Here is a 23334-nt window from a genome sequence, read left to right on the forward strand (position 1 = left end):
CATTATTGGTCAGAACACAACCCAACTGTCACCTATGAATGTGTTTTTCAGGCACACTTTAGCATAAACTTGTGGGCTGGAATTGTGGGAGGAGTGATTTTGGGCCCTTATGTATTGCTGGACAAGCCAAACGTGCCCTTGTATAGTATGTTTCTTTGCAATACTTTGCTGACACACTAAAAAACATTCCATTTGATGTTTGGTGATATTTATGATTTCAGCATGATGGTGCACTGCCACACTTTGGAGTAAATCTGCTCAACTGTTTAAATGAAGTGTCTCCAGGGAAATGGATTGGTCATGGAGGTCCAATGCTCTGGCCTCCACATTCCCTGGACCTGAATTCATTAGATTTTTATTTGTGAGGACATTTAAAGGATCATGATTATATTACTGCATTCACGGATGTAAAAGACCTAATAGCTCGCTTGCATGCCACACGTCAACGGTGGATGCAGGTGTGTTGCATAAGCAAAGTATGATCCAGAGAGTGGAGAAGTGTTTCTAATTGCATTCCCTGGACCTGAATTCATTAGATTTTTATTTGTGAGGACATTTAAAGGATCATGATTATATTACTGCATTCATGGATGTAAAAGACCTAATAGCTCGCTCGCATGCCACACGTCAAGGGTGGATGCAGGTGTGTTGCATAAGCAAAGTATGATCCAGAGAGTGGAGAAGTGTTTCGAATTGCAGGTGGTTACTTTGAACATCATCTCTGAAGTGCACATTTCTCGTACATGTATGTACCAGCTCTTTGAAGATAAGTGTGGACATCAAATGTACAGAATGGAATTATTGTGCATAGCATAATGTGCAATCTAGTGTAGCCGACCTATTTTGTTTCTTGTACCTCTCTGGATACAGATGTCACTGTATCCACTATTATTCTCCTCTGACTTTATTTGGATGAAATTAAGCAGTCAGTTACCTCTGTAAGAAGTTCATGTTATGTCTTAATGTGTAAACAAATATAACAGTAATGGAAAGAAATACACAAGATGCCATATTGTGCAGGTGTTAATTGGGTACAATTTGATGCTTTTACTGAAAAAAAAAAAAAAGTTTGGCATGAACATGACTCCAACATTGGTGAGGCCACATATCCATTACTCAAGGCATTGCCTAGCCTCACTGAGATAATGGGACAGCTCCAGCACGGCTCAAAGATATGCTACCTGTTATTGGCCGTGCTGCATACAGTTACAGCATAGCCAGAGCCTCATTTTTAAAATCGCATTTCTATTAAACCTATTGACAGAACTAGGCTTTGCTAAATGTGAAATTTCGTGTCAACCACCAAGTGCGGTATTTTTTTCTTCACACTGTATAGTTGCACTATGTAAAGCACAATTCAATCATTGGCCTATACCTCCTAACTGAAGATTCAAGTAGCATCACCCAGGCAATGTCTCTGGTGAGTTGGGAGAGCAACATGAGGTCCCACGTGGCACCAACAGGAGGGGCAAGTGTATACCACACCAAAAGAATGGTTTGCAGAGATGCTTGTGTACACGCTTGTTTCACAGATAATGTGTTGAACCAGGTGCCTTTGCAGAACTTGATGCCATTCTTGATGAGTTTCCTCCATCTGCTATGTTCTTCGGCAAGCTCCTCCCATTCATCACAGTCAATATTAAATGAGTTCATATCACACTTGACGCAATTTTAAAGAACAAAGCACATCTTCCTGGGGGTCTATTGGCATGGGCTGTATCACTAAACCACATGCATGGGCAGGGTGGATACGTCCCGGGACAACCAGGAGATCCGGGAAAAACCCGGGAATTTTTTCATCTGGGAGAAAACCGGGAAAAACCCAGGAATTGTTTACAAACAAAGGATATTACTGTACCCCGCTACTGCAGAATAACACTGCAGCAACGAAACATGAACTAGAGAAGAAAAAAAATAAAAATAAAAAAATAAACATAAGTTGCAAAGGAAATGCGCCATATACAACAACAAAACACAGTGTTCATACAAGCGTCTGCCAACAGCAAAATGTGTTAAAGGCTTTTGAAAGACTATCCAATGCTTCATAACAACAAATTGCGTCCAATTAGTGTGACGTGACAACTGTTTAAATTAGATTTCTTTGAGCGGTTGCGTGCGGGCTCTTGTGCATGCGTAGTTGAGTCGCGTATGAGTAGTACCTTCTCCCGCTTCTTGTTACAGAAGTGTGGCTTGGCGCCACTACGTAATATTGCCCCGGTTCGAAAAATAGTAAATCCGGGCCTGATGCACAGAGCAGTCTGAGCTGTGGTGGGGAGGTGGGTCGTCTCCGCGTGACCTGTGTTTATGTTCAGTGATTTTGTTGTTTCCTCTTCGTTTATTGCTCTCATGTTAAATGATAAAATGGATTTTTGTGACCGGGAGATATCAAATGAATAAAACACATTCGCATAATTACGGATGGCTGAAATATGTCATTAGTTTCAGATTTTATTTCCACCTTTCTGACAGTCAAGCATTAATCGCCTTGCAGAACAATGAAGTTATCTTTGTTGGTTTGCTAAAGAGATTTGCCTTTTATTAATCTTTTCTGCTGAGGCAGTCAGTTTATTTGAAACGAACTGTTTAATTTCACACTGTTGGCTGGTTTCAAACTGTTCGCTGATTTCAAGTGCACGTATGACATTATGCCATAATAAAGAACCAAACATGAGATAATACAAAACTGGTACTCCAAGAAAATATACATCCGAATCTGGACATACGAATGTGCACTTTAAGCCGAATTATGCATTTTAGTATGGTTGATGAAAGTCCGATGCTCCTGAAATATCCTTTGATGTCTTGTTTATTTTATGACATAATATAAGATCTTTTAATGTTTTACACATACAGACATATGGCCTTCCTGTGTCATTGCGCGGTGACGACTGTTATCTGGCACTCTCTTGCAACTGCTGAAACGAACCTATTTCTAACAGGTAGTGGGAAAATATTGCGAACGGTGCTTTGAAAAGTGTTACATACAGTAAAAGCAAATTTCCTTTTACGCAAGATGAACTATGTGTGAGAATGTACGATGAATTTCTTAAATAACAAAGCGTTTAACTCTCATTTAAAAATCAACTCTTTGAGGATGGCCATTTAGAAGAATTTCTATCTCAGAAGGTGACATATTTACGTTGTTATTAAAAATTTTACTGGCACATTTGTGTGATGTATCTTAAAGTGTATCACGCGCAGAAAAGATCAACATTATATGTGGAAGCTTAGCTTCTCTTCCAGCTTATTAATCTTGGAGGCCAATATTATATGTGAATGCTGTGTATATTAATTTAAACCATTAACTTTTCTTATTTGTGTTTTCATGCTACTTAAGAGTGATCTTGCTATTGGCTGACTACATCACATGTCCTATGCTGTCATCAGCTGGCGAGATCACGTGACACGAGTTATGAGTGGCTTACAAAAGCGCATCGCAATCTCGATTTCAATGCTTCGAAAAGTAACATGCGGTATTTGGTGGAATTCGAATTTATACCTTCATAATATGAAAATATGCAGCTTACATATTGCTGCACATCAGAGGTGTTTCAAAACGTGTTTTTTTTCCCCCTGAGTTTCGTTTTCGAAAGTGGTGGGAAATTCTACGTCGGTATATAAAACCATAAACATTCAAAGGATTGATGAGTTTTACAGTGCCAAAGAATAGTATACCGTCACTTAACACGGAAAAAGTGTATTGTCGCCTGGGAGAAAGTGTATTTTTAACCGGGAAATCCGGGAAAAATCCAGGAATTTTTTTTCCTTGTCCACGTAGACACCCTGATGGTCAGATGAGTGGTCTAGACAATGCAAGTGTCCTAGCCTACTCAGGTGACATTCCTTGAGAGAAGCGGTGATACTCGGTAGATTCCCAGCATTCAGGGCCATCTCATTTGTCACACAGTCCCTCCATGTTATGCCTAGAATGTTTCTTAAGCACAGCAGATGAGAGGTGTTGAGCTTATGTTCTTGCTTGGCATATGAATCTAGATCTCAGCACCATACAAAAGGGTGCTCAGCATGCATGCTTGATAGATGATCTTCCCAAAAGTGTTCACCACTTTGTCAATTATTCTGTTTGCTTTGTTGTCTAGAAGACGGTCTTCTGACACAAGTGAACCAAGATAGCAGAATTCGTCAACTGCATTCAACAACAAGCCATCTAATTATATGGCAGGTATAGCTATTGATCCTTGTGCCTTTTTCATGTTGACAGGCATGAAGAAGCAAATTTGTACACAAGCCTCCGAAAGTTGTCTTGGGTATATGTTGTGAATGCTGCATCATCAGCGAATAAAAGGTTACTTTCAAATAAGTCCTCATGATAGCAGTTGGATCTGAGTAATGAAATGATGTAAAGTTTCCCATCAGCTGTGGTGTGTAGATTGATTTCCAGGTTTGCTTCACGAAAGCAATGTCAAGAAGTAATGAGAAGAATGTAACCAACAAAATACGGGCCAGTACATAGTGTTGTTGAACTGATCTCTGTACAAGAAAAGGATTTGATGTGCTTCCTCCAAATATCACAGTACCCTCCAGTATCATCGTGAAAAGCCATTATCATCTTCGGGAGTTTTGGAAGACACCTTATCTTAACTAGTAAAATATACAATCCCTCTTTGCTGACTATGTCAAATGCCTTTCTTAGGACAACATAAACAATGAACAAAGGTGTCTTAAAACGTTAAATTCTTTTACATAAAACCAGTACAATTTCCTTCTTAACTTTGAATGTCACGGCCAGTAGCCTTGCACCATTGTGCTTTCTGATAAATAAATAAAGAACAAAAGTAACTATTATGCACTAAACTTTACAACAAATATTCTGTTACCTAATGATTCAATAAGGTGGCATGCTGTCATCATTCATATGAAGGAAATGATGATCTGATGCTTAACTGAAAATACTGGTAATTTAAATTTACTCTATCTTTTAGACAATTAAAGTTACAGAGTTGATATTTACAACATTTGTCATTTTAATGATGATGATTGTTAAGATCAACCAAAGTGTTCATATTTTAGCATTCAGGTCTTTGTTACAAAACTTGTTAATTTCACTTAAACAGTAAATTGTAAACTATTATAGATATGAGGAATATTCAAGTTTTATTGGGTTCACCATGAAAATTTATGAAGGATGGTAGATTAAAATTACTGTGGCTTCATTCCCTGAATTACTAAGAAATTAAATAGTTTTTGTAAATGCTTCCCTTTATGACCGATCTTAGGTCTGCCATATTTAACACTTCTACGTCTCCTTGGCCAGAAACAGCTTCTATGGTGTTTCCCTATGACATAGGTTCTCATCTGTCTGACACACACTACAGTGCTTAGGCCTCATTCAGCACAACAGACAGTTTCCCCATTTTGTGGTAAATCTGCACTCTTAGCGGCACATGGTCCTGGACAACAGGGTTCATTTCACAATTCCTGAAGTCTGACTCTTTCGGCCATATATTTAAATGAGAGCAAAATGCTGGTTAACTCACACACTGCACCAAAGGGAGAATAATCACAGTGCTCCTGGTGGCAGCGTGTGAATTGGTTTCCCGTCTATGACAAATAAATCTGCTGATGGCTCACTGATGATGTGTATGCCGCTAAAAACCTTTTTAACATGTCAAATTCTGAAAGGTGTTTTTTTATGGAGCCTGCATCATGACACCTGTAATGATGCTTGTGACCCCACAGCCATTACTGTGATCATACATAATTTAATCCCTCTGTATCATTTATGATATCCTGATCTCTCATCAGTTCTGATACACTACCAGACTTGCGTTATAATGTACCTTTTAGGAAGAAAATGTGAGAACTATTCAAAATGTAACTGGTATCTCTATACTTGAGTTGCATGGGAAGGAATACAGCGTAGTACATAGTCGAACAGTGTCATGATGCATAATTGCTATCTTTTGGTTTTGTTTGTGGACTTTTGCATTTTGATTTCCTGTGAATTGTAGGCCTAACATTTTCCATTTTGCCACAGCGTAGTGGAACTTTTTGGACTATTCAAGCCCACCTAAATTATTTTTTTGTATGCTCTTTACCAATAGAATTAATTGCTTCTTCCTTTCACCAGTTTTTATAGTTGATTGGTCAATAATACCTGCAACTCATTATCAAATAGTAAAAATTATATTCCCAGATTATCAGTTTTTAACATGCCTGACTGCTGAACTGAGAAGAGTTATTTTTGGTATTGCAACCCTTACACAGACAATCCTGTACAACAACAATTTTTCATGATCTTGTTGATCCGTGCTGAATTGCCTTGTTACCTTACTGATTATCCACATTTCTTAGTGTCACAAGTACACTAAGTGTCACTATTACAATTTAGTAATGGTGAGAGTTCTCTATTGTTCAGAGTTTATCATTAATGATGGATGGTTGTACATGTACATCTTTTACTTAATGGTGAAGGAGATAATTATGAACACACAACTGTATCTCAAAGTCACGTTGATATAAAAAGTAATTTAATAAATATATTCATGAATCATTAAATATGCAAATTAATATAAAAAACAAATACACAGAAACACACAAACTACAAAGACTTTTTATCCATGTTGAACATTTCTTTTCTAGTTACTGGGAATATGTCACATCGCTGCAGCAGTGACAGAGCTCATTCAACATTCTGCACATATGCCAAATTATCCACCCCTTGTGCAGTAAGATCATTTGTGCTGTCATCCTCTGGATCGCTGATACAGTAACCAATTGTGAAGTAAATCAAGAGCCCTGGAAAATTACAAAATCACAACATTAACAGTATTCAAACTGGAGGTTAATTAATTTGCTTGAGGTACAGTGTGTAATAAAAAGTGTCATATACTTTGCAAGGTAGGAGTACTCACTGAAACATAAAAAATAAGTCCAGTAAACATGTGTCAGGAAATGCATACTTTCAAGATAAGTCCAATAAACATGGGTCTGGAAATGCAAACTTTCTGTGATATACATGTTTACAGGAGGTGTTCAATGTGGCCTCCATTTATGAAAATGTAGTCCTCTACCATTCAGTGTATCAAATGATGCACCCTTTGAATTATACCCAGTTGTTGTTGTACCTGTTGACACACATTGAAGACACGACCCTGTAATGTCTGCACATCGTTGACTGGCGTGGCATAGGCCAATTCCTTCAAGTGTCCCTTTAACTAGAAGTATATGGGATCAAGGTCTGCGGAATGAGCAGGTCAAGGTGTGCCCCCTCCCCCGACCAATCCAGCAGTACTGAAATGTCTGCATCAGATGTTCACGCACATTGTGATGAAAGTGTACTGGTGCGCCATCATGCATGAATCACATTTTTGTATTCATTGCTGCAATGGCACAGCCTCCAGCAAGATAGGCAGTACATCAATGAGAAACTCCAGATAATGTACCACTGTTAACCTTTGTGGTAGCACATATGGCCCTATTAATCTATCATCAAGTATGATTGAGAATTGGTGTTGGTGCCCTCTTTTTCTGAATTACTTGGGGATTTACATCTGTCCATACATGCTGGTTGTGGAAATTCACAACACCATCTCTTGTGAACCCTGCCTCATCAGTAAATAAAATTTTGGATGCGAACAGTGGATCTGTGGCACATTTCTGCAACAGCCATTTACAAAACTGCCATCTGCCATGATAATCCTGTGACCTTAGGGCCTGAATGCGCTGCAGATGATATGGGTACAGCAATTGTTAATGAAGTACCCCCACAGATAAGAGAGTGAGACACGCCTTCTGCTGCTGCTAATCATCACACACTGGTCCCACAGGTTTCTTCCACTAAACGTAGCACACACTCCTCCATGTCAGGCATGTGGACAGTGCGGGGCCATCTGCTGCCAGTTTTCTAAGGTGCAAGGCTACCTGTGTCCCTCACATGCTTGAAAAGTCTGCTGAACAGCTTATCAGAGGGCACTCTGTGCTGTTGATATTTTTCAGCATAGAGGGCACAGGTTTGCAGGCTACATTCATTTGCTAAACCATAGCAGAACATCATATCCACCACTTCACTTGTCAAGTAGTAGACTTCCATTGCTAACAAGTGGTGGAAGAGAGAAAATATAAATATACTGCACCATTTTTTATGTACAAATAGCGTAATAACCACAAACATGTAAGTGAATTCGCATTTGGAAGATGGTAAAACACCATGATATGTACTCAGGGTTGACAGTACAATACAATAAGGCACACAGACATGACTGAAACTAATGTAGCCTACAACACGACTTGAACTAAACAACTGACTGCAGAGTACTGTGAGTAAGACATCATCATACTCTGCCGATACATTTGATGGAGCGCCAATGCAATGACTGTGCCAATATCTGCAACCAAGCATCATGTAGCCCTTCCTATACACATTTGTTTATCTTGGACTTATTTTTCTCGTTTTGATGAGTACTACCACCTATCAAAGTATTCGATACTTTTTTTCTACACCTTGTGTATTACTGTTAGAAAACGTTAATTGAGCACACACAGGCAGATAAACTTTCTCTTGCTGTTTACATCTCCATTCTATCTTTATATTTTATTACTGTTAATTAAACAATTGACTGTAGAGATTCTTTGTGATGGTAACAAAGAAATGTTTCCAGAATGAGATTTTCACTCTGCAGCGGAGTGTGCGCTGATATGAAACTTCCTGGCAGATTAAAACTGTGTGCCTGACCGAGACTCGAACTCGGGACCTTTGCCTTTCGCGGGCAAGTGCTCTACCAACTGAGCTACCGAAGCATGACTCACGCCCGGTACTCACAGCTTTACTTCTGCCAGTAAGAAGAAATGCTTAAACTTGTAACTAAAAATAGAGCTAATAACCTGTACCTGAATACCTGAACACTTAGGCAGGTAAGCAGTTAAAACAAACCTGGTGTCTTGCCTGCTATGAATGGACCAGGAACAGTGGTACACTAGCCTGTTCACATGCGAGTTTTAGTTTAGCCTGGAGAATGATTCTGATTGACTGTTCATCGGGCTTGCCCATGGGACAAGTCACAACCCTACCAATATTGTAGCCTCAGGGTCCAGAGATTGTAGTTATGTGTGGGTGAGTTACATTTGTGTGAGTGTGTATGTTGTCTAATTGTGATGAAGGTCTTTTTCGCCAAAAGCTTGCTTATTTGACAGGTTTTATTGTTGTGCATAGCTGCAATTCAGCATCTCTGTTATATGGTAAGTGCCAATCTATCATTTTCATACTACTGTCATTATTCCATCTTGGATTTTCCATTGTTAGATGTATTAGAAGAACATTTACCACTCATGAACTTTGGAAGGATTGGTAGTGCAGAGCAACTCTCACACATCATGATTCAGAAAGCAGCTCTTGAAATCATCTTTTGTGATAAGAAGCACAAACTGCAGCTGACTGGCCACTCAGTGGTGGGAATTCATTAGATCTGATCAGTAAGTGATTGGTTATTACTCTCACACAGACTGAGCGAGGTTGCGCAGTGGTTAGCACACTGGACTCACATTCGGGAGGACGATGGTTCAATCCCACGTCCGGCCATCCTGATTTAGGTTTTCTGTGATTTCCCTAAAATCGCTCCAGGCAAATGCCGGGTGGTTCCTCTGGAAGGGCACGGCCGACTTCCTTCCCCATCCTTCCCTAATCCGATGAGACCGATGACCTCGCTGTTTGGTCTCTTCCCCCAAACAACCTACCACCCCCACTCTCACACAGACTGCTATACTCTGGTCACTGGAGACCTTTTATATGATTTAGCTACTTTACTGAATTTCACCACCTATGATGGGTTAGTGGATTAAGAATGAGCAATACATCCAATCCTAGTAGCTATGTCCAAAAGTTACATATAAACAAGAAAAGAGAACATGATTAATGGTAAGGATTAGAAGGGTTACAAACCAAAGCAAAGATCAGTCACATTATTTATGATGTACTAGATTATCCAAAATATATTACTGAAAAGAAAAGATTCTAAATAATGTCTACATCCCCATGTATTCTCCACAAGCTCCCTTATGGTGTGTGTCAGACGCTACTCGTGGTGTCATTATCTTTTTCACTTTTTCTTATTCCATTCATAAAAGATATGTGGGAAGAATGACTGTCGATAAACCTCTTTATGTTCTCCAGTTTCTCTAATTTTCTTGTCATTGCCATTTTATGAGATGCGTATGTGAGGAAGTATATGTGCTCATCCCTCCTTGTATGTACGCAACAAAATTTCAACAGCAAACCTCACTGTGCTGCACAAAGCTTCTCTTTGTAGTGTCTGCCACTGAAGTTTGTTGAGCACCTCTGTAATGTTCTTGCATCAAGAAAATGATCTCATGACAAAACATGCCACTTTTCATTGAGTCTTCTCTCTCTCTTCTATTAATCCAACTTGGTAAGGGTTCCAGTCAAATTAACAGCAGTCAAGAATTGGTTGTAAGCTGCTTCTTTCACGGATGAATCTAATTTCCTTCAGATTCTCTCAATGAATATCAGCCTGTCATATACTTGTTCTATTTGTTTTATGTCATCATCCCACTTTAGATTCCTTTGAATGGCTACTGATAGCTGTAGTATGGTAGTTACTATATCCAGGAATGTATCATAACAACACAATCAAACAGTAGTGAAACTGCTCCCTCTTTGCGCACAATATGTCAAACAATGAAAACTCCAAGCACCAATATCAACAATGTAGGAAAAGATAGATTGCTACTTATCACAAAGATAACATGCTAAGTTGCAGACTGGCCCAACTGGAGCTCTCATTTGTTCTAATTAGAAAATTAGGGGTTTTTTCATGCTTGTTACTTTCATTTCCATAGTAAAATTGTCACCTAGTATATTAGATATAAGTTTCTTTTAATCAATCAAAAATTCACTGCACAAATTACTGATCTGCAAAAGATGGGTGTTGATCTGTGATCATGTAAATCCATCATGTTACCATCTTTGTGAACAGGAGTGACCTACACTCTGCTCCAGTGATGTTTGGCTATTTACCACAGAAACAGTTCTTAATAAATAAGAGCTCTATAAATGGCTAACTACACAGTTCATTCAATGCAAAATCCAACTGAAATTCTATCTGAACACAGTGCATTGTTTGTTTTCAGTAGTCTTTATCATTACAATACCTCTTGATATTGTCTGTGTGCAATGGTCAACCACTGATATGATAGTATCTTCATGCATGAAAATTTTTCAATATGAATTTTCTTGTCATCTTTCTCTGTGATGGCCTCATATTCAGGATCATAATGATCTGCAAGAGACCAGATGGTAGGTCTGGACTTAGTCATTGACTTTACATTTCACCAGAACTTCCTAGGATTAGGTGATTCTGCAAAGATCTAACTGTGAATGCAATTTTCTGCTAATAGTTCCAAGGTGCGTCTCTGCTCTTTGCTATTACTTTGCTTTGTAAGTATTTATCGAGAGAATGGCTTATGTTATCTTTGACCTGTAGTCTTAGTTGTTCTCCATTTGTAAGATTTGAACGAAATTTCAACATTTTATCCTGTAAGTAGGTTGTCTGTCAGTTTGAAAAATTTTTTACTCACTTTCCTGATGTGACTTTCTGGGACAGGTGTGAGTCATGCAGACAATTATGATGTGTGTATCACTGGACTGTTTTTTTATGCAGTTAAGGTGAGGTGACAGCCCTGTTGTGGAGTGTTAATATTTTGCTCTACTGGTCTACAACAACTGTTTCTTGTGTCTAGAACTGTTGTCACAACATTAAAGTGGCACTTTGTGATCTATTCAATGCTACTGAGACTTCTGTCATTATCTAAGATCCTTCATTGTACTTGGAGAGTCTACACTACAAAGCAGAGTCCAAGTCACCTCTTTGTGGCATCACTTCATAAATTTCACTGAACATATACTATACACCAACAGCAAAAGTGCAGACATTACTAGAAAATTTCTTTGTCTTTAAATTACATGCCTGCTCAAACAGGCAATGGTCTTCGGTTATACAGATAGTTCAATGAGTTCCTGGGGAAATGTTGATCGTCAATAACAGTGAGTGCTTACCTTACCTTTTTACATCTCCCTTTCGTCTGCTTATGCTTAATTTTTTATTGGGAATATGAAAGAAATCTACATTTGTAGCACTCACAAGAGTTTGATCAAAGGGGGTTTCATGTTGGAAGTGTGAGTGGAGAATGGATGACCCAGAATATTGGTGAGTGGCAAAACATTACTTTTGGTTGCATAGGAAAAATCTTTGGGAGGGGCTCTTTATTTTAGACCATGATGGAAGGTAGTTGAATCCAGGAAAAGAATATTGCTGGAATGTTCAAGTGCTGGCTGGTATTGTGCAATGATGGTGTACAGTGAAACAGAAAGTATTACAGGATTATGGAGAGATATGACATAAGAGATTCGTTGTGAACCACATGGCCTTGTCATGATGGACTCGGCAAGGTTGTTAGCATACTCTGAGAAAAACTTTCTCTCACTGTATGTTTATCATCCATCATATCCCAGATGCAGGGTAATGCCTTTTGAATGAGGAAAGTGTGGCTACAGTCAGAGATGAAGTGGTGTAGGTGGTTTCTGACGTGGACAAAGGGTCTTATAAAGCCATCTGTAAGGAGATGGCTAGTGCTGAGAAGAGAAATCTTCTTTTGATGAATGCAGAGTTTCCAGGAACAATAAACAAGACAAGGGAATTGCACTTATTAATTTTAGGAAGCATTTAAAATATAAACATGTGGTGAATGATGTGGGGGTGGGAGGAGGAAGTGATGGATTCAGGTATAAGATCTTGGAAGTGATTTAACAGTTTACATGTATGCAGATAAAGCAGGATCTTTGTTAGACAACTACTATGGTAAGATTTGCAAGTACAGTAATCTAGCATTTTTCAAATACTCTCCGTCAGATAATCCCCATTGTGTACCATCACAGTAATGAACCTAGTTAATTGGCACAATGGTTATCACATGACACGTATTTGGGAAGAGCAGGGTTCAAATCCCAATAGGACCATCAAGATGTAAATTTCTGCTATTTTCCCACACTGATTAAGACAAATGCTGGGATGGTTCCTCATAAAAGAATACAGAAGTTTTTATTCCCCATCCTTGTCCTATTGAAACTTGTGTTCCGTTTATAAAGGTCTCTCATTATCAATAGGATGTTGAACTCACTTCTTTCTTCACAGTACACAGCATTTTCCACAGGAACAATTATTAGTTCGAAAATGGTTTTAACCCTTGAGCAGGCTCGCTGGTTTTCATAACATGAGCGGACACATGGTGCACATCGTACATGTGTAGAATGGCTGTCTTTATGTTACCAAGGTATATATGTATGAGCAAAATCATGGTTTAATCTTAGTTCAATTAAATAACGATACAATAAACTGACATTATACGAGCTGAAGTACTGTTTAATTAAACAATAATGAAATAAACTTTCATTATTTGGTTCCATTCTGATAGACATGTTACCCCACTGTAATGACCCTCTCAAACCATTAAACAGCACAGCTGCATTAGATCCCAGCCAGCCACTTATTTGATTACTAATTATCGGGGAAGATCAGTTTGGATTCCGTAGAAATGTTGGAATACACGAGGCAATATTGCCCCTACGACTTATCTTAGAAGAAAGATTAAGGAAAGGCAAACCTACGTTTCTAGCATTTGTAGACTTAGAGAAAGTTTTTGACAATGTTGACTGGAATACACGCTTTCAAATTCTCAAGGTGGCAGGGGTAAAATACAGGGAGCGAAAGGCTATTTACAATTTGTACAGAAACCAGATGGCAGTTATAAGAGTCGAGGGGCATGAAAGGGAAGCAGTGGTTGGGAAGGGAGTGAGACAGGTTTGTAGCCTCTCCTCGATGCTATTCAATCTGTATATTGAGCAAGCAGTAAAGGAAACAAAAGAAAAGTTCGGAGTAGGTATTAAAATCCATGGAGAAGAAATAAAAACTTTGAGGTTCGCTGATGACATTGTAATTCTGTCAGACACGGCAAAGGACTTGGGAGAGCAGTTGAACGGAATGGACAGTGTCTTGAAAAGAGGGTATAAGATGATCATCAACAAAAGCAAAACGAGGATAATTGAATGTAATTGAATTAAGTCGGGTGATGCTGAGGGAATTAGATTAGGAAATGAGACACTTAAAGTAGTAAAGGAGTTTTGCTGTTTGGGGAGCAAAATAACTGATGATGGTCGAAGTAGAGAGGATATAAAATGTAGACTGGCAATGGCAAGGAAAGCATTTGTGAAGAAGAGAAATTTGTTACCATCATCAAGTATAGATTTAAGTGTCAGGAAGTCGTTTCTAAAAGTATTTGTATGGAGTGTAGCCATGTATGGAAGTGAAACATGGACGATAAATAGTTTAGACAAGAAGGGAATAGAAGCTTTCGAAATGTAGTGCTACAGAAGAATGCTGAAGATCAGATGGGTAGATCACATAACTAATGAGGAGGTACTGCATAGAATTGGGAAGAAGAGGAGTTTGTGGCACAACTTGACAAGAGAAGAAGCGATCGGTTGATAGGACATGTTCTGAGGCATCAAGGGATCACCAATTTAGTATTGGAGGGCAGCGTGGAGGTTAAAAATCGTAGAGGGAGACCAAGAGATGAATACACCAAACAGATTCAGAAGGATGTAGGTTGCAGTAGGTACTGGGAGATGATGAAGCTTGCACAGGATAGAGTAGCATGGAGAGCTGCATCAAACCAGTCTCTGGACAGAAGACCACAACAACAACAACAACAATATTGTTATTGTATTTTTCTCACCCTTCCAGATTGTTTTTAATGAGTATAATATTTGCATTTTTCTGCCAGATCATTCTTAAAATTGTTCTTCCTTTTGAAAATCCTCCTCAGCTTTCACATCACCTGTACACCAATTGTCCTAGCATTTATCTTGATTTGCACCCACTCTTGGTGAGTAATTATTTTTGTTGATGATAATGGAACACTACCATGCACTGGAATTTTGTGTTATCAGCAAAGATGCTTACTTGTGTAATGACTGGTTCCTGTGAAGTACTAAATGACACTAAAAAGGTGAAAATTCTATTTGGAAAACAACAACATTCACAGCCAAGAGTTACTGACACAAATTTATTTTAATTATATTAGAATCCATATGATACTATTGTGACCAGCAATTGTCCCACATAGACCATGGAGAAAATAACAGCAATTGATTATGGAATCAATTGTTTTATCACAGCAGACATGAATTTTTAAAAAAGGAGCATCAGTAACAAATGTTAGATAGCTGAAAATGATTTATAAATTTAAACATTAGCAGCATACAGTTATATACCAAATAACAATAGGTGACATTAGTCCAAAGTGACACATAGTGAACAATATTGATTGGTGTAGAGGACACAGGAGATGTACATGAACTGAAACTATTGCTTACATGGTTGATGAGGCAGAAAACGTGACATCAGAGGTGTGTGGTGCCCTCTATTGAGGCACCAGTAAATAGTTAAAAAAAAGTGAAGCTAAATAATTTGCTTTTTAAAAAAATTTAAAAATGTACTTGACAATAAGTCCAGAAGTAACAGTTAAACCATAGAAAACAAATCACCCTGTCAATAACAATAACTACAGGAAAATGTGTAATTTATTTTGCATTATAAACAAATGGAAGGAGATCCATTTACAATTCCACACAATAGCAAAAAGTACAATGTAAAAATAATGGACCAAAATAATTAAAATATTAAGGAATAAAAATGGTACAATAAAACAGAGTGTGACTTCTCTGGGCATAACGTAAAATCTACATGTACATGTACATCTACATCCATACTCCGCAAGCCACCTGACGGTGCGTGGCGGGGGTACCTTGAGTACCTCTATCGGTTCTCCCTTCTATTCCAGTCTCATATTGTTCGTGGAAAGAAGGATTGTCAGTATGCTTCTGTGTGGGCTCTAATCTCTCTGATTTTATCCTTATGGTCTCTTCGCGAGATATACGTAGGAGGGAGCAATATACTGCTTGACTCTTCGGTGAAGGTATGTTCTCGAAACTTCAACAAAAGTCCGTATCGAGCTACTGAGTGTCTCTCCTGCAGAGTCTTCCACTGGAGTTTATCTATCATCTCTGTAACGCTTTCGCGATTACTAAATGATCCTGTAACGAAGCGCGCTGCTCTCCGTTGGATATTCTCTCTCTCTTCTATCAACCCTATCTGGTATGGATCCCACACTGCTGAGCAGTATTCAAGCTGTGGGTGAACAAGCATTGCAAAAATATATTGGTGCCATCTCTGGGCTTATAGTATAACCATGTGGAATAAACCACCACTGATTTGGTAGGTACTGTTTTCACCCACTTAAGGGCTACCAAGTGTATGGAAGTGAAACATGGACGATAAATAGTTTGGACAAGAAGAGAATAGAAGCTTTCGAAATGTGGTGCTACAGAAGGATGCTGAAGATTAGATGGGTAGGTCACATAACTAATGAGGAGGTACTGAATAGAATTGGGGAGAAGAGAAATTTGTGGCACAACTTGACTAGAAGAAGGGATCGGTTGGTAGGACATGTTGTGAGGCATCAGGGGATCACAAATTTAGCATTGGAGGGCAGTGTGGAGGGTAAAAATTGTAGAGGGAGACCAAGAGATGAATACACTAAGCAGTTTCAGAAGGATGTAGGTTGCAGTAGGTACTGGGAGATGAAGAAGCTTGCACAGGATAGAGTAGCATGGAGACCTGCATCAAAGCAGTCTCAGGACTGAAGACCACAACAACAACAACAACAACAACAACAACAACAACAACAAGGGCTACCATACTTCACTAAACAATACATTTACATTGACTGAAACTGTCACTATTTATTATACTTTGCTACACAATATATTTAACATTAATTGAAACTGTCACACTGTTGATTTATAACCCAAAAGATCTATTCCATTGCTTAATATATTAATGATGTTTGTGTTATTGCCACAGTGTGGTGCACATCAGTAATATATATTGTGTCCATGAGTTGTTTGGCTTTTCAAGCTGGTACAGTACACCTTTTATGGATGCTCTTTTAACTTACTATACTACTTTCATATGTTTAGTTGTTTCTAAGGACTTAGTGTCAAAAAATTATACTAAGTGCAGTTATGTCATTCCTTACCTTGGTTTGTGACTTATATTAGCCCAATGAGGGCACACAATTCGATATAATCACGTCCTTACTTAAACCCAGTTGAACATATTTTCAATATACCTTCCAGCGCTTTCGTTCGGTAAGTCACATCATCTTTGTTTTTAGATATATTTTTCCCACGTGGAATGTTTCCCTCTATTTTTTATACACACACACACACACACACACACACACACACACACACACACACACACACACACGCGCGCGCGAAATTCAAGCTTTCGCAACAAACTGTTGCTTCATCAGGAAAGAGGGAAGGAGAGGGAAAGACGAAAGGATGTGGGTTTTAAGGGAGAGGGTAAGGAGTTATTCCAATCCCGGGAGCGGAAAGACTTACCTTGGGGGAAAAAAGGACAGGTATACACTCGCGCGCGCACACACACACACACACACACATATCCATCTGCACATACACAGACACAAGCAGACATTTGTAAAGGCAAAGAGTTTGGACAGAGATGTCAGTTGAGGTGGAAGTAGAGGCAAAGATGTTGTTGAAAGACAGGTGAGGTATGAGCGGTGTGAGCATGTGCTTTAGACATTTTAGACCCTTGTCCGCTCTACATCAACCAATAATGTTTACTAAGTGACACTTTAGACTGATGTCACCTATTGTTACATGGTATGTAACTATATAGTGCTTATGTTTGAACTCACAATATACTGTTAAAAAAATCTTACTTTTGTTCCTGATTCTCCTGTTTTATAATTTTTTGCACCAAAGAAAACTATGTAATAGTTGAAATCTAAATCTGCTATAATGAAATAACAGATTTAGTGATAGACTGCTATTCTTTTCTCCTTTGTTGTACTGTTTTGGTCCACAGATTATCATCAGGTATTCTGTACACCAATGGTATACAGGATGGAAAACTATACATCGGGTAAAAATAGTCGGTAAGACAAGTTCGTAAGCTCAAAGGGGGACATCAAATTATACTACACATGACCCCAGCTCCTGCCCCCTTGGGTGGGGCAGGGGGCAACTTTTAAATCTTAAATGGAAACACCCATTTCTTATTGCAGATTCGGATTATCCATAAAAAAAGTAATCAAGTTTTGTCTGAAACATTTTTAAACAATTGACGGATGGCGCTGAAATTGAGAAAAATTAAAATTGGGGAAGAATTCCGATTTATTTAGAATGATCCGAGAAGGACATATAAAATCAATACAAAATGCACACCAATTCTTTCATTACGCCAAATTAAGCTTTTTTTTTTTTTTTTTTTTACAAGATGTATCCTACCCTCCACAGTTTTTGATGGAGGGAGGCATTACTTACCCAACTGTGGCACTACCGTGGCCAAACTGCGAACTACGGTTCAGTATAAAGGTCAGTGCAATGCAATCAGACGTCACTTCACTTTCAGATTGTGAACCGTAAACATCAACTGATGAAAGTAAATTATTCTTTAGCGAAACGTGGCTCACTAACCTCCAATAGAAATTGTTAATATGATGTTAATTTTAGGTGAATGCCATAACAATTACGCTGCAGCTGCACAATTGTATGCGGATAGTTTCTCAAACAGACGACGTCCAAGCCAAAACATTATTCAAAATTGCACTCAATGAGCTCGAAATGGATACATGCACCATCCACCTCATCATTGCGAATACAATGAAAATGATGCTCATATCCTTACCATTCTCACCTGTGTTAAACTGGATCCCAAAATTAGTAGTCGTGCGATTCAGCGAGAAACTGGAATAACGAAATCAACTGTTTTGAGGATTTTAAGGCACATAAATATCATGTGTATCGTATCACACTGACTCAGGCATTAACGATGCAAGATATGCAAATATGCGTGCATTTCTGCCAATGGGTCTTGGAAATGATAAGAGGTGACAATGATTTTTTTTTTAGATGTGGTATGTTCACCAATGAAGTCACATTAAAAAACAATGGCGAATTAAATTGTCATGATTGTCATTATTGGTCCCCTGTCAATCCACACTCGTACAGACCTGTTGACAATCAACACAAATGGTTGTTAATAGTCTGGTGTGGAATTTTAAACGGTTACTTGATAGGACCGTATTTTTTGACCGAAATGTTACTGGGGAATCTTATTTACAACTTCTCCACGTTGATTTGTTAGAGCTAATGGAAGTTAGTGATTTAGAAACTAGGCAACAAATGTGGTTTTTACAGGATGGAGCAGCTCCCCATTATGCTAAAAATGTGCGGAACATTTTAAATTTGCAGTACCCTGGTTGGTGGATAGGATGCGGCGGACCAATTCAGTGGCCTCACATTCGCCAGACCTAACATCTCCTGATTTTTTCTTCTGGGGTTATTTAAAAAATATTGTTTATGAGTGACAGCCCACAACCAGAAACGATATGGAGCAACACATTCAAAGAGCGTTCGCAGCCGTACCATGGGATGTGCTGCTCAAAACTGTGGACAACTTTTGCAGATGAATGACTTTATGCATTGGAGCAAATGGGGATAATTTTGAACAATTTCTTCATGGATAATTTCATTAATTAAGCACCCCAAATTGTGAGAGGTAAGGGGGCTCACATTAATGAAGCACCCCAACATGTGAGGGGCAAGGGGACTCTCACTAATGAAGCACCCCATGGGAACATCATTCTACTACGTCCATGTCGTTGGTCCTGGGCAACGCCAAAAGTAGGATACAGTACAATTTGTACAAAAATAGCTTAATTTGCTGTAACAAAAGAATTGGTGCACATTTTTTTATTGCTTTGATGCAGCTTTCTTGGATAATTCTAAATAAATCAGAGTTCTTCCCCAATTTTACTTTTTTCTCAATTTCAGTGCCATCTATCAATGGTTTAAAAAAATGTTTCAGACAAAACTTGATTACTTTTTTATGAAGAATCTGAATGTGCAATAAAAAAATGGGTGTTTCCATTTAAGAAGGGGGTGGGGGCTGGAGGTCACGTGTAGTATCATTTGATGTCTCCTTTTGAGCTTACGAACTTGTCTTACCCACTATATTTACCTGATGTATAGTTTTCAAGATAATCTCATCCAAAACTTCAGATGGACCACCATGTACATGAGCCTCATACACAACAAAGAAATTTTTATCAGCAGCTCCTTGCAGTTTATTATGACATATTCAAATATTTGTGAGCTATAGAGCACTACCTTCTTAAAACAATTTGTATATTTACCTATGATGATCCATACACCAAATCGGATCCATGTGAACACATCCAACATCATCATTAAATAAGTGTTGACAAAAATACATGTTGCAGGCAGAATGGGTATAAATGGTACCTGAAATAAAAATTTCTGTGTTACTCTTACTAGAGTTATGCATGCATTAAGTTTACACCATAAGCAATGAAAATATACTGAAATTTTAATATTAGTTTGTTTATATGTACCCTGTAGTCATTTTCAATAAAATGGGGAGTGGGGGATGGGGCAGTCTGGAAGAGAGTGTTGTTAAGACAAATATATTTTACTCAGTAAATATTAGGAGTAATATAAAATAACATATATGCATCTTGTGCTGTGATGGACACAGCACTGTTTTGCAGCTGCCAGCTGCACAAATTTCATTTTTGCAGTGGCCGCACCAAGCACAAGCATCACATGGCATGCAACTGCTGTACACTGTGGAGCAGCAAGGTACTTGCGTGCAGAAAGACTTATGTTGCTGAGCTGATACAGTCAACACTGCAAAGGCAAGTGTCCATGATTGCTGCTGACATAAGGAATGGTTTGAGCTCCATTAAAACCTGATAGTTTTACTGGGTATGTCGGGGTCCTTCTATACGGCATGTCAACAGGGATCTGAGGCAACTGACAGCAATTCAGCAGGAATTTGGAGAAGACTACCTTTCCTTGACAACCAGGTGCTGGAACAACCTCCATGTTTCTAAATGTAATTATTTAAATTCACATTGTCAAAATTTTTTAATAATTGGGAGATAATCCCTTGTGTTGCTGTGCGTGTTCTATTGGTAACTGCGCCTGGGCAGTTAAATTTAAATTTATTATTGTAAATGAACTTAAACTAAACTTTTTCATTTAAGGCACTGCAACTGAGAATTAATGTGTGGTTTTTTTGGTTTTAATAAAAGTTGGTAGAAACAACCCACATAATCAACCAACCATTCCACTCTCCCTATCCTCTGGTACACAATGGTAGCAGAGTATGGTTTTGTCTGTTTGTGTGGCTTACCTTTAATTAGTAAATTATTCTCAGTAGATGATTTATAACATATTAACTAGTCGAGATTTGCTCATTCCAGAATGGGTGACATAAAGGGGCCTGGAGTCAGTGACCTGAGGAAGTAAGAATCTCAATTTGAAATTAGAATTAGGGGGTGTGAGCCCCTTGGGAGTGTAGCTGACCAAGTGGGGATGTTGGATGAAGTATTGCAATACCCTTTTCTCATAGCTCTGATGCATCCTAATGTGTAGAGTGAGGCCGTAGCCATCATCGAATCAGTTTAGATGAAATGCATTAGTTGTATCTTATTTTGAAGTAGAGGAACCCTCCTGTGCACAAGTACAGTGCCTGAAGGCTCAAGTAACAAATTATTTTATTAGATTGCATGATCTGGATTGCATCAAAGGGAGCGAGAAGGTGTGTAAATGGATAGATAAGTGATAGGAACAAGCCTCTGTCCGCTTGGAACATACTGAGGAAATGTCTGCTCTGAATCTTGATGAGAAATTAAAGTGAAGTGTTTGGAAACTACTGGAGGGGGAACTGAACACAGAATTGAGACTGGTAGGGGACTTGTTGATAGCCAAGGGGACATAATGGATTGAGACTGCATTGATTTTTTTGCTAATTTACCTAATCCTTTACTTGGATTGTTACAATAGAGTAGAAAACTGTCAGTTGATACTTCAATGTAGAGTCAGTACCTGTTGTGGTTCCTAGTAGTCTTAAGGATAAGGTGAAAATTGTGACTTGAGAGGACAACAGTTTTATATGTTGCTATATCCAAAGTGTACAGGTTGGTTGGTTGGTTTATTGGTTGGTTGGCTTAAAATAGGGGGGAAGGGACCAAACTGCTAAGTAATCGGTCCCTTGTTCTGAATAAAACAATGCCACAAGGGTGAGAATAAAACAAGCACGACTGACAACACGAAACAGAGAGAAAGGAAAAACCACAAGGATGACGGAAAGGCAACAAACACTTAAATGAACAAAAGGGGACAAGAAAACCACAGAAATGCAAGAAACAGGTAGAAGAGATTAAAATGACAAAAAAGATTATATGGCTGGCTGACCGTGAGAGAATAAAAGGGAGTCACCAGCCAATCTGCAACACATTAAAACTTCTACCCTAAAGGCATTAGGTTAGAGGACACAGAGGGACAAAGGACATGCACTAAAACTTAGATCAAATGATAAAACCCACACTCACAAATAAAACGTAAAACTAAATCAGCCAATGAGGTGTTGTCAGATAAAATTAGCAGCAACGAGTCTGGTAACCGAAGATTTCATCAGTGGGCAGTCAAAGTGGGATAGAATATGGACCACTGTGAACCGGGTGCCGCATCAACACTGAGGCGGGTCTCCACAGCGCAGGAGGTAGCCTCAGGTTGCTCAAATGTGGCCAATGCAGAGCCAGCAGAGAACCACAGAGTCCGTGAGAGATGCCCGCATGGTGGACTGCCACACATTCATAGTTCCCTTAATGGCACACAGTTTGTTGTGCGTACTGAGACTATGCCATTCCGTCTCCCAAAGCAAAAAAACCTGGTGGCGTAAAAATGAATGCAGATCAGTTTTTGGAATGCCGATCTCCATAAGCAGTTTCTGTGAATCCTGTTTGGCTAGCCTGTCAGCAAGTTGATTGCCTGGGATTCCGACATGTCCTGGGGTCCCCATTGAACGACTGGACCATTCCAGGGCATAGATGGACTCCTGGATGGTCACTACCAAAGGATGACGAGGGTAGTACTGGTCAATAGCCTGTAGGCTGCTCAAGGAGTCAGTACACAGAATAAATGACTCCACAGTGCATGAAAAGATGTGCTCAAGAGCACAAGATATAGCCACCAGCTCTGCAGTGAAAAAACTGCAGCCATCAGGCAAGGAGTGCTGTTCAATATGTCCTCCATGGACATACGCAAAGCCGACGTGACCATCAGCCATTGAGCCATCGATGTAAACCACTTCGTGGCCTCGGTACATGTCAAGAATTGAGAGG

General features: G+C 38.9%; 1 protein-coding gene and 1 long non-coding RNA gene across 3 annotated transcripts in view; one reads left to right on the forward strand and one right to left on the reverse strand.

The window, feature by feature from the left end:
* The window catches only part of LOC126253047 (uncharacterized), a 153677-nt gene extending 132917 nt beyond the window's left edge, over positions 1-20760 (forward strand). The window contains exon 3 of one of the 2 annotated variants that reach the window (XR_007545887.1): positions 20725-20744. This is a non-coding gene — a long non-coding RNA (uncharacterized LOC126253047). Of the gene's footprint in view, positions 1-20724 lie in introns of both variants that reach the window. The other variant, XR_007545888.1, reaches the window with a different exon arrangement.
* The window catches only part of LOC126253046 (high affinity cationic amino acid transporter 1-like), a 177528-nt gene continuing 160705 nt past the window's right edge, over positions 6512-23334 (reverse strand). The window contains exons 13-14 of the mRNA XM_049954122.1: positions 20320-20428; positions 6512-6756 (exon numbers count right to left, since the gene is read on the reverse strand). Coding sequence (XP_049810079.1) covers positions 6641-6756; positions 20320-20428 — 225 coding nt within the window. The 3' untranslated portion in view covers positions 6512-6640. The remainder of the gene's footprint in view (positions 6757-20319; positions 20429-23334) is intronic.

Source organism: Schistocerca nitens, chromosome 4 (genome assembly GCF_023898315.1).
Source record: "Schistocerca nitens isolate TAMUIC-IGC-003100 chromosome 4, iqSchNite1.1, whole genome shotgun sequence".
Lineage (NCBI taxonomy): Eukaryota > Metazoa > Arthropoda > Insecta > Orthoptera > Acrididae > Schistocerca > Schistocerca nitens.